General features: G+C 42.4%; 1 protein-coding gene across 1 annotated transcript in view; it reads left to right on the top strand.

Moving 5' to 3' along the window:
- SLC12A2 (solute carrier family 12 member 2) overlaps positions 1-12574 on the top strand; it is a 409553-nt gene that overhangs the window by 339318 nt on the left and 57661 nt on the right. Inside the window, exons 22-24 of the mRNA XM_069227287.1 lie at positions 7307-7429; positions 8475-8586; positions 10202-10288. Coding sequence (XP_069083388.1) covers positions 7307-7429; positions 8475-8586; positions 10202-10288 — 322 coding nt within the window. The remainder of the gene's footprint in view (positions 1-7306; positions 7430-8474; positions 8587-10201; positions 10289-12574) is intronic.

Consider the following 12574-nt stretch of genomic DNA (forward strand, 5'->3'; position numbering starts at 1 on the left):
TTCTTTATCCAGACCATCCGTCCTTGTTCAAATCATCTGTTGTGATGAAGTTTACTAAACGCTCAACACTTGTTTCCAACCAATCCCTTTGTAATGCCATAGTGGGACCTTAACTTGGTCTTGACACTTCTCATGTGTCCACCCTTTGAGTTGATGCATAGCTGTTTGCTGCCTCTCCCGTCCTTGAAGACCATCTTCCTCAGCTTGTTGCATAAGTGAACCCCGGGCACAACAAGTATTGTCCCATCTTTCTTCTGGATAATGCATCTAACTGCAATTACATTTATGACATTTAAAAAAATCCCAAGTTAGTATTCAGTACCCTGTTGCCAACAATTTATAATGCTCAATGTCTGAGGACTCAGAAGGGTAAGGTATGAAACTGACATCAGTGCACAGAGTGGTGCTTAAATGTGGCTCCGCTCTATCTCTTCTTAGGTGGGTTTTGCCAGCTGCATGACACCTTGTGTGTTGTATGGGAGCACTTATTTTGGGGGGAAAAAATAATCTCCTGATCAAGTCTGCCCCAGGAAGAGTAATTTGAGAGGTGATAATCTGCATTGAAAGTTTCACCAGAAAGAGCATTACCAAAGACAAGTAACTTATTTTTCTTGTTCTTCTTGACAGTCTGTCCTCTTGCCTTTCCAAGGCTTACCCTTGTTCCTCTTTTTAGGTCTGATTGCCAATGTCTAGCCAGAGGCTCATTCTCCACAATGTCCCTAAGTGTTCGAGGTATATGTGTGTTGTCTGTGGACGCAGTGGAGTAAGAAGGAACCTGTGGTTGAGGAGGAGGTACTCTGTGGTAGTATCAGTGGATGTGGCAGAAGTGGTATGGTACCTGATTGAATCGCCCAGCAGAGATTTGGCAGTTGTGGAGTCAGCCTTTGGAAAGCTTCTATCCATTGCAACATTAGCGTTAAAGCAACTGATACCTACACTGTAGGAAGTTCCCTGATGCATTGATACATACGGAGGCTTATTGTTTGGACGACCTTCAGATGGGAAGTTTTGGGGCTAATAAACACCATAGTTTTGCTAAAAGTCTGCAACTCCTTCCTCTTGATAAGCTGCCTCCTAATTGTGCTCATAAAAGTAGCACACAGCCAACCACAATGCTATATCTGAGACTTGTTCTAGGTCCCTAATGTCATTGTCTAGCTTAGGTTGTTCCTTGCATTTTTTTTTTCGATGCCTGTGCTGACCAAGATTTGATCTCGACCTTGGAGGGGGAAATGCAGATACTTCTTTATGAAAGCCTGGTGGAGCACTGTTCACTGAATTATCTTGATTAGCAGGCAAGGGGGATTTCTTTGTCTTCTCCAGAAGATAGACTGCCAACCTCCTTCCCCTGTGCTTATGGGTTTTGGAGGGGAATGTCTTGCAGATGACATGGCGTGATGGATTTGTGAGAGGGTAAAGACAATTAATGCACTGTTTGTGCATATCATCTGGATAAATATTTAGTCTGCAGTCCGAGCCGCTCTTGGAAAGATCTTTTTTCTTTCTATGCCATAGACACTGGAGGATATGTCACCCTGAGTAGAAGGTAAAATGACTTTACAAAAAAAAAAAAAACTAAAATACGTATGTGGAAGCTTAAATTACGGCTGACTGAAGTCTGTTGAAGACGGAGTACAAGTCGGTATGCAACAGATGTAGGTCAAAGATACGCAGAGCTCTAATAATGTACTCACACACAATATGCTGTAAAATTCGGAACTTTGGCGACTTCTATGGTGAGTAAAGTGCACAGCCACTTCACCTCTTTGCGTTGTTTGGGTTGTTTCAAATGAGGTGAATGTGCTGCTAAATAAACACTGTTGTTGGGCCTGTGGTCATTTTAACAATGTTTAGCAAGTTATCGGGGATTCACAGACTGACAACTGTGAATAATGCAAACATGAAAGATGAGGATCAGATTTCTTATTTGGGCACTTAAATATTTTTAAATTTAATATCTGCGTCTTCACACTGACATGGTCTCTGAATTCTGCAACTGTTTCTATAGTTTCTGAGGTTAAGATGTGAACAGACTGGTGAGGCCTTCAAATGAAAGTTTAGAATTGTGCCTCCTATGCTTTCGGGAAGAGGGTTAAGGGTGTCTTTGAACAGATCTTTTTAGTGAACTCATGGGGATGTTGGATAATTTCACCTGTATTTGTGGTTTCTGCAGTTGTAGCATGTGTTAGATTGAGAATCTCAAAGGGTATTGACTTGTGGTTGGGGTGGTCTGTTAGGTGTATTTTAATAAAGGTATTTTACCATTATTCACAATGGTAGGCTTCTTTTAGAAGACTGGAACTGTTTTAGAAAGGATTTGGAGAGTAGAACTGTATTTCCTTTAGTAGATATTCGACTCCTAGTGATATGTGCCTTTTTAATTGGAGGGGAGCAGACTCTGAAGTTCGCGGATTGTGTACTGGGTGTTTGACTCTGACTGATGGGCCACAAAAACCTGTAATTAGGCCTCTGACTTGAAGAGTTTTCATACATGAAAGTTTATTATACTTGAATTCCCCTTCTCCTCAAATGGGCTGCAGTTTTATTTCAGGTGTTTCAATGTCACTTGCACAAGTAGCTGTCACAGGCCCAATTGTATTACAGCAGAAAACCCTACTACTCATCTTGGCTGTAATGGTATGTCCCACATCTATATAAATTGATTGCAGGTGACATTTCATAGAATACACAAGTGAAGATAGTCCTCGCACTTATATTCTCCCTTTTACTCTTTACTGTGCTCTCCTATTCACCCCCGCATTCTTATCAGTTCCTTTTTTGCTCATTAGTTTCTTTCTTGCTCTTACTTTCACTCTCATTTTTCTTTTTGGCTTCTACTCATTCATTTGCACCCTATTTTGTTTGACTATCTTTCTTTTTACTGTTTCCACCTTACTTTCACTTCTGCTCTCATGCTTTCTTTTTACATTGTCTCCTTTTTTCCACTTGTGCTATCCAATATTGAACAGTAGTCCTATCTTGAACAGCATGCTTTTATTTGTGCGTTGGTGTATTATATTAGCCAACACTGTTGCTCTGCTCTTTCCTGTTGGCTTCTTTTATGCTCCTTCCACTTTCAGGCGTTGAGATGAATGCTGTTACTTGAAGAACAAAAACTGTCTGAGACGGTAACTTATGGGAGGGTGGGGGAACTTAACAACCACAGACCCGGTCATTTACTGTCAAAACAAGTGGATATGAGGTTCGAATCTCCAGAATAACCCTCTCACCTGATAGCAATGCACATTGGAGCATTACCATAGCAAGTAGCTCTCTGCTCTAAAATGCATGCTGCCAAATATCATATATGCTCACGAAAGCACATATATCATAAGATGGGAGGCAATTTTAGATTTATTGATTTAATATGGCTGGAAGCCATTTCAGACCCGCAAGTTTACATTTAGAAAAAAAAAAAAGGATAAAGCTGATTGTGTTGAAAAGTTAGGAAGTTGCCCAACAGCATTTGTAACCTTCGCGACTATAGGTAAGAAATACATTTAAAAAAAAAAAAAAAATGAATTCATCGTTGTAGGAAGTTGGCTCTGTATATACTATTTCAAAGTAAGAAATAGTGTGCACAGAGTCCAAGGGTTCCCCTTAGAGGTAAGATAGTGGCAAAAAGGGAATTCTAGTGCTCTATTTTGTGGTAGTGTGGTCGGGCAGTTGGCTTATCAGAGGGTAGTGTTAAGCATTTGTTGTACACACACAAGCAATAAATGAGGAACACACACTCAAAGACTTACTCCAGGCCTATAGGTTTTTATATAGAAAAATATATTTTCTTAGTTTATTTTAAGAACCACAGGTTGAAAGGTATTTCACTCGGGTATTCTAGGAACTTTGAATAATCACAATATCATGTACAGTTTTGCCAAAAATGACAGTAAGCTATTTTAAAAGTGGACACTGCAAAAATCAACAGTTCCTGGGGGAGGTAAGTAATTGTTGAGTTCACAGGTAAGAAACACTTACAGGGTTCAAAGTTAGGTACAAGGTAGCCCACCGTTGGGGGTTCAAGGCCACCCCAAAGTTACCACACCAGCAGCTCAGGGCCGGTCAGGTGCAGAGGTCAGAGAGGTGACCAAAACATATAGGCTTCAATGGAGAACAGGAGTGCCCAGGTTCCAGTCTGCCAGCAGGTAAGTAACCTTGGCGTCAGGGGGCAGACCAGGGGGGTTTTGTAGGGCACCGGGGGGGACACAAGTAGGCACAGAAAGTACATCCTCAGCGCCACAGGGGCGGCCGGGTGCAGAGTGCAAACAGGTGTTTGGTTTTGTATAGAAAGCAATGGGGAGACCTGGGGGTCTCTTCAACGATGCAGGCAGGCACAGAGGGGGCTCCTTGGGGTAGCCACCACCTGGGCTAGGCAGAGGGTTGCGTGGGGGTCACTCCTGCACTGGAGTTCGGTTCCTTCAGGTCCTGGGGGCTGTGGGTGCAGTGTTGGTTCCAGGCGTTGGGTCCCTTGTTACAGGCAGTCGCAGTCAGGTGGAGCCTCTGGATTTCCTCTGAAGGCGTCGCTGTGGGTTCAGGGGGGTCGTCTGTCTACTCATGGGCTCGCAGTCGCTGGGGAGTCCTCCCTGTGGTGTTGGTTTTCCACAGGTCGAGCAGAGTGGAAAGTCTCATGCTTCCAGCGGGAAATGTGAAGTCCTTAAAGTTGTTTCTATGTTGCAAGAAAGTTGCAGATTGTTCAACCGGGCCGCTGTTCACAGGAGTTTCTTGGTCCTTGGTTGCAGAGCAGTCCTGTGAGGCTTCAGAGGTCGCTGGTCCCTGTTGGATGCGTCGCTGTTGCAGTTTTCTTAGAAGTTGGGAGACAGGCCGGTAGGGCTGGGGCCAAAGCAGTTGTCGTCTCCGTCTTCACTGCAGAGCTTCAGGGCAGCAGTCCTTGTTAAGGTTGCAGGTGTCTAGTTTCCTAGGTTCTGGGGGCCCCTAAATACTGAATTTAGGGGTGTATTTAGGTCTGTGAGGGCAGTAGCCCATGGCTACTGTCCTTGAGGGCGGCTACACCCTCTTTGTGTGGGGCACATCCCTAATCCTATTGTGGGAATCCTCCATCCACAAGATGGATGATTTCTAAAAGTAAGGGTCACCTTAGCTCATGACACCTTAGGGGCTGTCCTGACTGGTGGGTGACTCCTCCTTGTTTTCCTAATTATCTCCTCCAGCCTTGCCGCCAAAAGTGGGGCCAGTGGCCGGAGGGGCAGGCATCTCCACTAGCTGGGATGCCCTGTGGCGCTGTACCAAAGGGGATGAGCCTTTGAGGCTCACCGCCAGGTGTTACAGTTCCTGAAGGGGGAGGTGAGAAGCACCTCCACCCAGTACAGGCTTTGTTCCTAGCCACAGAGTGACAAAGGCACTCTTCCCAATGTGGCCAGCAACATGTCTGGTGTGTGGCAGGCTGACAAAAACTAGTCAGCCTACACTGGAAGTCGGGTATGTTTTCAGGGGGCATCTCTAAGATGCCCTCTGGGTGTATTTTACAATAAATTGCACACTGGCATCAGTATGCATTTATTTTGCTGAGAATTTTAATACCAAACTTCTCAGTTTTCAGTGTAGCTCCCAGACCATATACTCTTATGGCTACCCTGCACTTACAATGTCTAAGGTTTTGCTTAGACACTGTAGGGGCATAGTGCTCATGCACATATGCCCTCACCTGTGGTATAGTGCACCTTGCCTTGGGGCTGTAAGGCATGCTAGAGGGGTGACTTACCTATGCCACAGGCAGTGTGAGGTTGGCATGGCACTCTGAGGGGAGTGCCATGTCGACTTAGTCACTTTCTCCCCACCAGCACACACAATCTGTGAAACAGGGTGCATGTGCTGAGTGAGGGGTCTCTAGGGTGGCATAAGACATGCTGCAGCCCTTAGAGACCTTCCCTGGACTCCGGGCCCTTGGTACTAGGGGTACCAGTTACAAGGGACTTACCTTGGTGCCAGGGTTGTGCCAATTGTGGAGACGAAGGTACAGTTTAGGGAAAGAACACTGGTGCTGGGGCCTGGTTAGCAGGGTCCCAGCACACTTTCAAATCCTAACTTAGCATCAGCAAAGGCAAAAAGTCAGGGGGTAACCATGCCAAGGAGGCATTTCCTTACAATCGTAAAGGGAGTGGGATTGGGAGACAAGAGAGCATCCCATAAACACAGGAAGTCGGTGTGGAGGTGCTAGCATTGGGGCGTGAGAAAAGCAGTAGAGCGCCCCCGATGGGGTGTAGTGGTGATAATTTGATAAGGTGAGGAAGCAAATGACCTTGGAATACTCCCTACAGGAAAAAAAGATTCCACTCAGGTAGACAATGGATGAATACAGCTCATCCAGTCAGAGCAGTGTGAAACCGAGATGCTCCGGAGCTGGATACGCACAAGAATAGGGAGGAGGAAAGGCCCTGAATCAGAGAAGTGAGGCAGACCGATCGTCATGAGCTAGGGCCAGGGGCTGGCACAGAGTCCCACTCTTTGTATACTGGAAGCAATAAATATGGTCAACAGACAGGTACAATTGTCTGTGACACACCTAAAAACCCGTGCAATAAATCCCTCCTGCTGGAAGGTGGAGTTGAGATACATTGCAAATAAACATTTTGAATTAAAAGGTCCACATCAATCCAAATTAAGTAATTTCGATTTGCCCGCAACTGTATTAAATATAATTTGCAGAGCAAAAGATTGTGGAGTCATAAATAGACTTCTGTGTTAAGAGAGAGCCTAACGAGGAAGTTTCGAATGGGCCTTCGATCGCAGCAAGCTCTGTAACAGCAACTGGATCACAGCTTTATAAAACAATGCCCAAAGATGCTGCAGCTGTCTCCACAGTCAGGGAAACAAATAAACATGGTCAAGTCATTCATGTGATGTCGCAAAATATTTTCAAAAGAAAAATTGCCACTGGCAAAAGAGAACGAATCTCTGCTGCCATATCTGCTGTGCAGATGAAAGGAATGCAACTGAAGCAAGTGTCACAAGAAAACGAACCTAAGCAAAAGTAAAACCCGAGCCTAGTGCATAATTTACCACTACTGAACCAGGTCACACGTTCCGCAAATCGTTCTACCTCATGCAGTAGATAGCTTTCCCTTCACTGATAAAAAAAAAAGGGAGGGGAGCAATTCAAAAACTACCAAACTCATAGCCCAGGAGTGCGTATGGCAATCGTGAGGCCACATGGGCACTTTAAGTAGCAAGAAAGCAATAGATGTTCATCTTCACGAGTCCATGTTTGTGCAACTAAATTAAATTAATCATACATTTTATGTTGATAGTGATTACATTTGTATTTGTTTCCCTTTTCTCCCCAAATATGCAGAACCAAAGGGTCCTGCCGCTCCTTTGAATATAGCGGACCAAAAGCTTCTTGATGCAAGTTCACAGTTTCAGAGAAAACAAGGCAAAAGCACCATTGATGTGTGGTGGCTGTTTGATGATGGAGGTAAGAGCATGTTTGTCAGGCAAGTATTATTTTTAGGGGTGGATTAGTCTCTTGTTCAAAATTGCTTGCAAATGTTTGCCAACATGTTGAAAACCCATATGATTCGAGAAACAAATAGAACAATATTTAAAAGTATAACTAGGTGAGGTAAAGTAGCAATTTTACTTAGGCGATGTAATGTTCGAATGCCCTGCATAGATTTGTTCCCTGAAATAAAAAAAGACATGAACTCTTCAGAAAATGGCGACCATAAAAGGTGGAATGTGTTTTGCTATAATGGGTTTATTTAAAAAAAAAAGAGCTGGAGGAAATCTTATCATTCTACGTGAGTTTTTGGGATAGCTGTATTAAAATTTAAAAGTCTTTGATAAAAGGGAGTTGGTCATATTGAGGGCATAATGGTTTGATCTAGGAAAGAAGCTTCCTGTGAATGCTATAAAAGCACGATGAGGTACGTGGGACTCTAAAATATTGAGCTTATTATTAAGAATGGACACCTAGTTATGTGGCTTTTAACCAGCTGCGAGGCTTTGATTTAAAAATAGCTTTTGTGTCTTGGGGTATTTTCATCAGTCTCTAGCATAAACGTATAATTTTGTCTGCTTCCACTCAGTTCCTCCTATGTATTGTTTTTGTTCCCCATGCATCATAACTTAAATGCGTGCATGGGCTGTTGCAAATGTAGGGAAGCTTGTACCTTCTCTTCAGTGTGCAGCGTGCCACGCAGGCGGCCAGGATTGGAGTTGCTGATTATTGTGAAAATTGTTTCATTTACCCTGTTAGTGGTCATGCGACTTGATGACGGATGTTTAAAAAAAAAAAACAGTTTAAGTTGATTAACAGGAGGTCACCCATGTGTCAAAGGTCTCCCAAGTGCATGCCACTTGAAAATCTAAAACACAGTGAAACTGTATTTATGTAAGAAAGAACTGTTTTTAATGAATGCAACCTCTTTCTAAGAGTTTAAAAAAGATACTAATAAAGTTCCTGCGCGTTGGCAGGACTTCAGTTTAATCTTTTTTACCACCTTATCATTCTATCCCAGGCCTCACGCTGCTGATCCCCTACCTGCTAACTACAAAAAAGAAATGGAAGGACTGCAAGATTCGAGTGTTTATTGGTGGGAAAATAAACAGAATAGATCATGACAGACGAGCGTAAGTTATTTCAAAAGTACTTTAAATGACAGTCGCGGTCTTAATCGGTCTTAGTGTCACCGATCTTTGTGTTTTAAGAGATTTATTTTCTCATGCGTCTCTTGTAGAAGTTAAACGTTGCTGAGAGAGATGCAAAGATATCGGAGTTTGAATGCATTCACAGAACGTACTGTCCTTTACCTGCTAAGCCACTGGTGACTTTTGCAGTAATGTGATTGATAATGTTTATGGATTGGAACTGAGGAAAGCAGCTTTAAAGCCGGATTATCCTTTTTGACCCAGTTCGTCTTTCATTGTTGGCTTTGTTGAAGCTGCATCGTTGAAGAGTATTTTTAGACACTGTCGAAATCTTACATCTTGAGTGCCATAGGTGCGTTTCCTGATCGGTGTAGCTTTCATATACAAACCCCTTGCTTTGAATACTTTAATGCTAATTTTCATTACAAACATCGTTGGTGTATGGTCATCCTCCGTCCCACTGCACAACTTTAAACAGTGGATTCTTCTGATGCTCAAGTTGATGAAATAACCTTGACATGCAAGACTGAAATCCTGTAAACTGTGCATAAAAAGACATGAACAGGCACTTTGTGCGCTAGAAGCCTTTTAACCCTTCCTGCTCTTAATGAATGTGCATATGCCTTCAGCTGAACATTCTTTGGGTCCAACCCGTGAGTTCGTAGAGATCGAGTTTGTCCTGCTTAGTTGATATTGCAACTGGGCTCATGGCCTTATTCCCCAATATACCAACTTCACTCCAACACTTCCCATGCTTCGCACAGCCATGTTTTACTATTTCCATACATATTTGTAGGTGTGGTGTTTCTACTTTAAAAGCATTATGAAAAATCCCTGACAAACTACTCCCCTATGACAAATACATATAGATTCCAATTCACTCGCCTTGAAATTCAGCAAAACCGTATTTACGCATATTGACCTTATAATCAATCTGCCATGAGAATTTAAATGTGTTTTAGTTGAGGTTGTGAGAATTCTACCCTCACAAAGATAAAAAAAAACTTATATTAGGTCTGGGCCTTGAGTAGTGATTACATAGTGTGAGGTAACTGTAACTGCTATTTGAATCTGATCAAAATACTCTGATCATTGTAGCAAAATAAATGATAGCCCACTTTAGTCAGATACCTTGCTTCTTAGTTGATCATGCCCATCGCCTACCTGCAGTTTTTTTTTTTGATGGGTAGTATTCTCTAAGGGTTGAAGTAATGGAATTAGCTATTGACCAACCTTGACCCAAATGAGAAAGCATGGCGTGGCGTGAAATGTGAGTTTTTCTTAGTTTTCAGTGGAGGTGAGTGAATGTTGTCACTGAAATCGGAGTGTTTTAGATTAGGGGTGTCTTGAATAGATGTCTTATTACATTTGAGTTTGTAGGTGTTGTTACCCTCTTCCTAACCTCTGTCAAATATGGTGGTGCTTTTATATATTTTGGCGTCTTGATAGACCTCATGAACAGAACGACAAATGCGCTATTCACAGTCCTGCAACTTGCAATTGCATTGAAGTCTTAAATTGCTTAATGTTTGAGCTGGAAAATAAAAATAAAAATGATCGAATTTATGATGGCCTCTGCTTGGGTATTTTATTTTAGGATGGCTACGTTACTCAGCAAATTTCGTATTGACTTCTCAGACATAATGGTCATTGGAGACATCAATACAAAGCCAAAGAAGGAAAAGTAAGTTGTGAATTGCATGTAAGAGTAGCTCTGTTATGCATTTTTCTTTCTCCTACATGTTTCATAATTTTTGCACTCCTTGGAAACCTTGCTTCCTCCTATGGTAAGTGCTAGTAAAATACAGTTTGGAAATAGAACTATAAATGTACTAAAATATGATAAGTTTTTGCTATGGGTTAATATTGATAACTGTACGCCCACTTTGCTGTGTAAAGTACACATTCAGACTTTACATTCCCCATTTTTAAACATGCATCTCGCCTTTAAAATGTAATTAACAGTCTCCCATTGCTATACCAGTAACGAGTAAGTAGCATTAACTCTTCATTGTTCTAACTTTCAAGAGCTTTCCTTTGACAGGCCGTTGTGTCTTTCTAATAATTTCAGCAATGCTTTCCTAGGTTTACTGCTTCGGGCAAGGTAACTTTGCCACTAACTACCAGGTTCCTTAACTTTTCCTGAACACAGAATAGCAAACATTATTTCAGATCCAGTGTTTAGATATGATGTTGTCATTAGGTTTAAGCCAATGGATTTTTTTCAGGATTACCGTAATAATGATTTGTTTGTGTGACAAAATGGACATTATCATGAAGCAGTGCATGTAATTTCGTAGTGCAATTGCTTGAGCTCAGTATAATATTGACTTACTAAAATATATGCAAGATATCATCAGGGTTGGTACTACAAAATAGAAATCTACTAGGGAGAAGAAATATGTTAATTCTTAAATAATCTAAATTGTCATTAATTGATTGAAGTAATACTTTATTTAAGAAAGAATTTAGGGAGATGATGGAGACTTCTAGTTGCAGATTCCTTACCTTAGAATTTTCCTCAGGTGTCAGACTGGATCCAGAGATTTTTCTTTGAGCACTACCCATGCGTGCAGTCAGGTGGTACTGGTCGACTCCGGCAGTCGGCGTCACGGTCGTATATAGGCACCATCCTGGAGCGCTGACATCAGTTCTTTTCTTTCTGCGCCAGCCTACTTGCAGATCTGGAGAAGAGCTACCCTCACTCGCTTTTTGACTGATTTTTCTACCCTTTTGTTGAACTTTTTGACTTCTTGGTGCGTCAAGATGTCTCCTTTAAGACCACATTCAAGCTGGGTGACTCCTGTCACCGCATGATGTCGGTGACTGATCCGAACCTCATGTGTTTGTGGTGTCTGTAGTGCAACCACGACCCAGTCTTGCTCAGACTGCCAAACCATGAACTCGAAGGCTTTGAAGGAGCTGTCTGTAAAGCTCATGGTCAGCTCTGCGCTGCTCCCGGTCTCGCTCGAGAGGAAGGTCACAAGACCGTTCGCAGAGCCATCACCACTCGTTCTCAACCCTTTTCCAGGGGTGTGGAATTTATTAAAATATCTACTTGTCCGGGGGACAGGTTGCTTCTCAAATCTACTTGTCCTGTAAAAAGATCTACTTGTCCCTTTGGTGCCATGTAGTGTGGCGACAAATTATGGCAGCAATTAATAGCCTCTCTGATTATGCCAGGGCTACTACCATAGTAGGGTTTGAATACTTGCAGTTTCAATTCCTACTGTAGCAATTTCCTTATTTTGCCACCTTTCTGCAGATCTGTATACGGGGCTGGAGGAAACAGTAAGCAATAGTTCCAGGGCTGGAATGCCTTTGAGTCTGCAAGCCTACTAACCTGCATGTTTTAAAGATTTTTACCAGCTTCTCTCGAATATTTTCCCATAATAAGAAAGGTTAGACATTTACTCCGGACAATAGCAGAATTAGAACTTCTTCCAGAGTTGGGAAGAAAGTGGCTGGAGGGAAAATGAACTTGCAAATGCTCAATAGATTTTCACATGAGCAAATCTACACATCGTATTTACCCATGCTAAAATACAGTTCACAAATATTTTACAGGGGTACAACATATACCATGGGTGCACTTTTGTGACTTTCTTTAAAAATTTGGGGCCACATGTAGGTAGGTTCAGATTTGTGACCTGCAAATTGCGAGTCGCAAATCCGAATGTAGGATGGTGTCCTTGACACCATCTGTGATTCGCAAGGGCTTCGCAAATGCCCACCTCATGAATAATCATGAGGTGGGTCGCAATTTGCGACCCCCTCGCGAATGGTGGCCTGCTGGAGACAGCAGACCATCATGTCTGTGACTGCTTTTCAATAAAGCAGTTTTTTTTTGTAATGCAGCCCGTTTTCCTTAAAGGAAAACAAGATGCATAACAAAAATGAAACGTTTTCGTTTCATTTTTTCAGAGCAGGCAGTGGTCCGCAGGACCACTGCCTGCTCTGAAAACATTTT

The sequence above is a fragment of the Pleurodeles waltl genome, chromosome 1_1, assembly GCF_031143425.1.
Source record: "Pleurodeles waltl isolate 20211129_DDA chromosome 1_1, aPleWal1.hap1.20221129, whole genome shotgun sequence".
NCBI lineage: Eukaryota > Metazoa > Chordata > Amphibia > Caudata > Salamandridae > Pleurodeles > Pleurodeles waltl.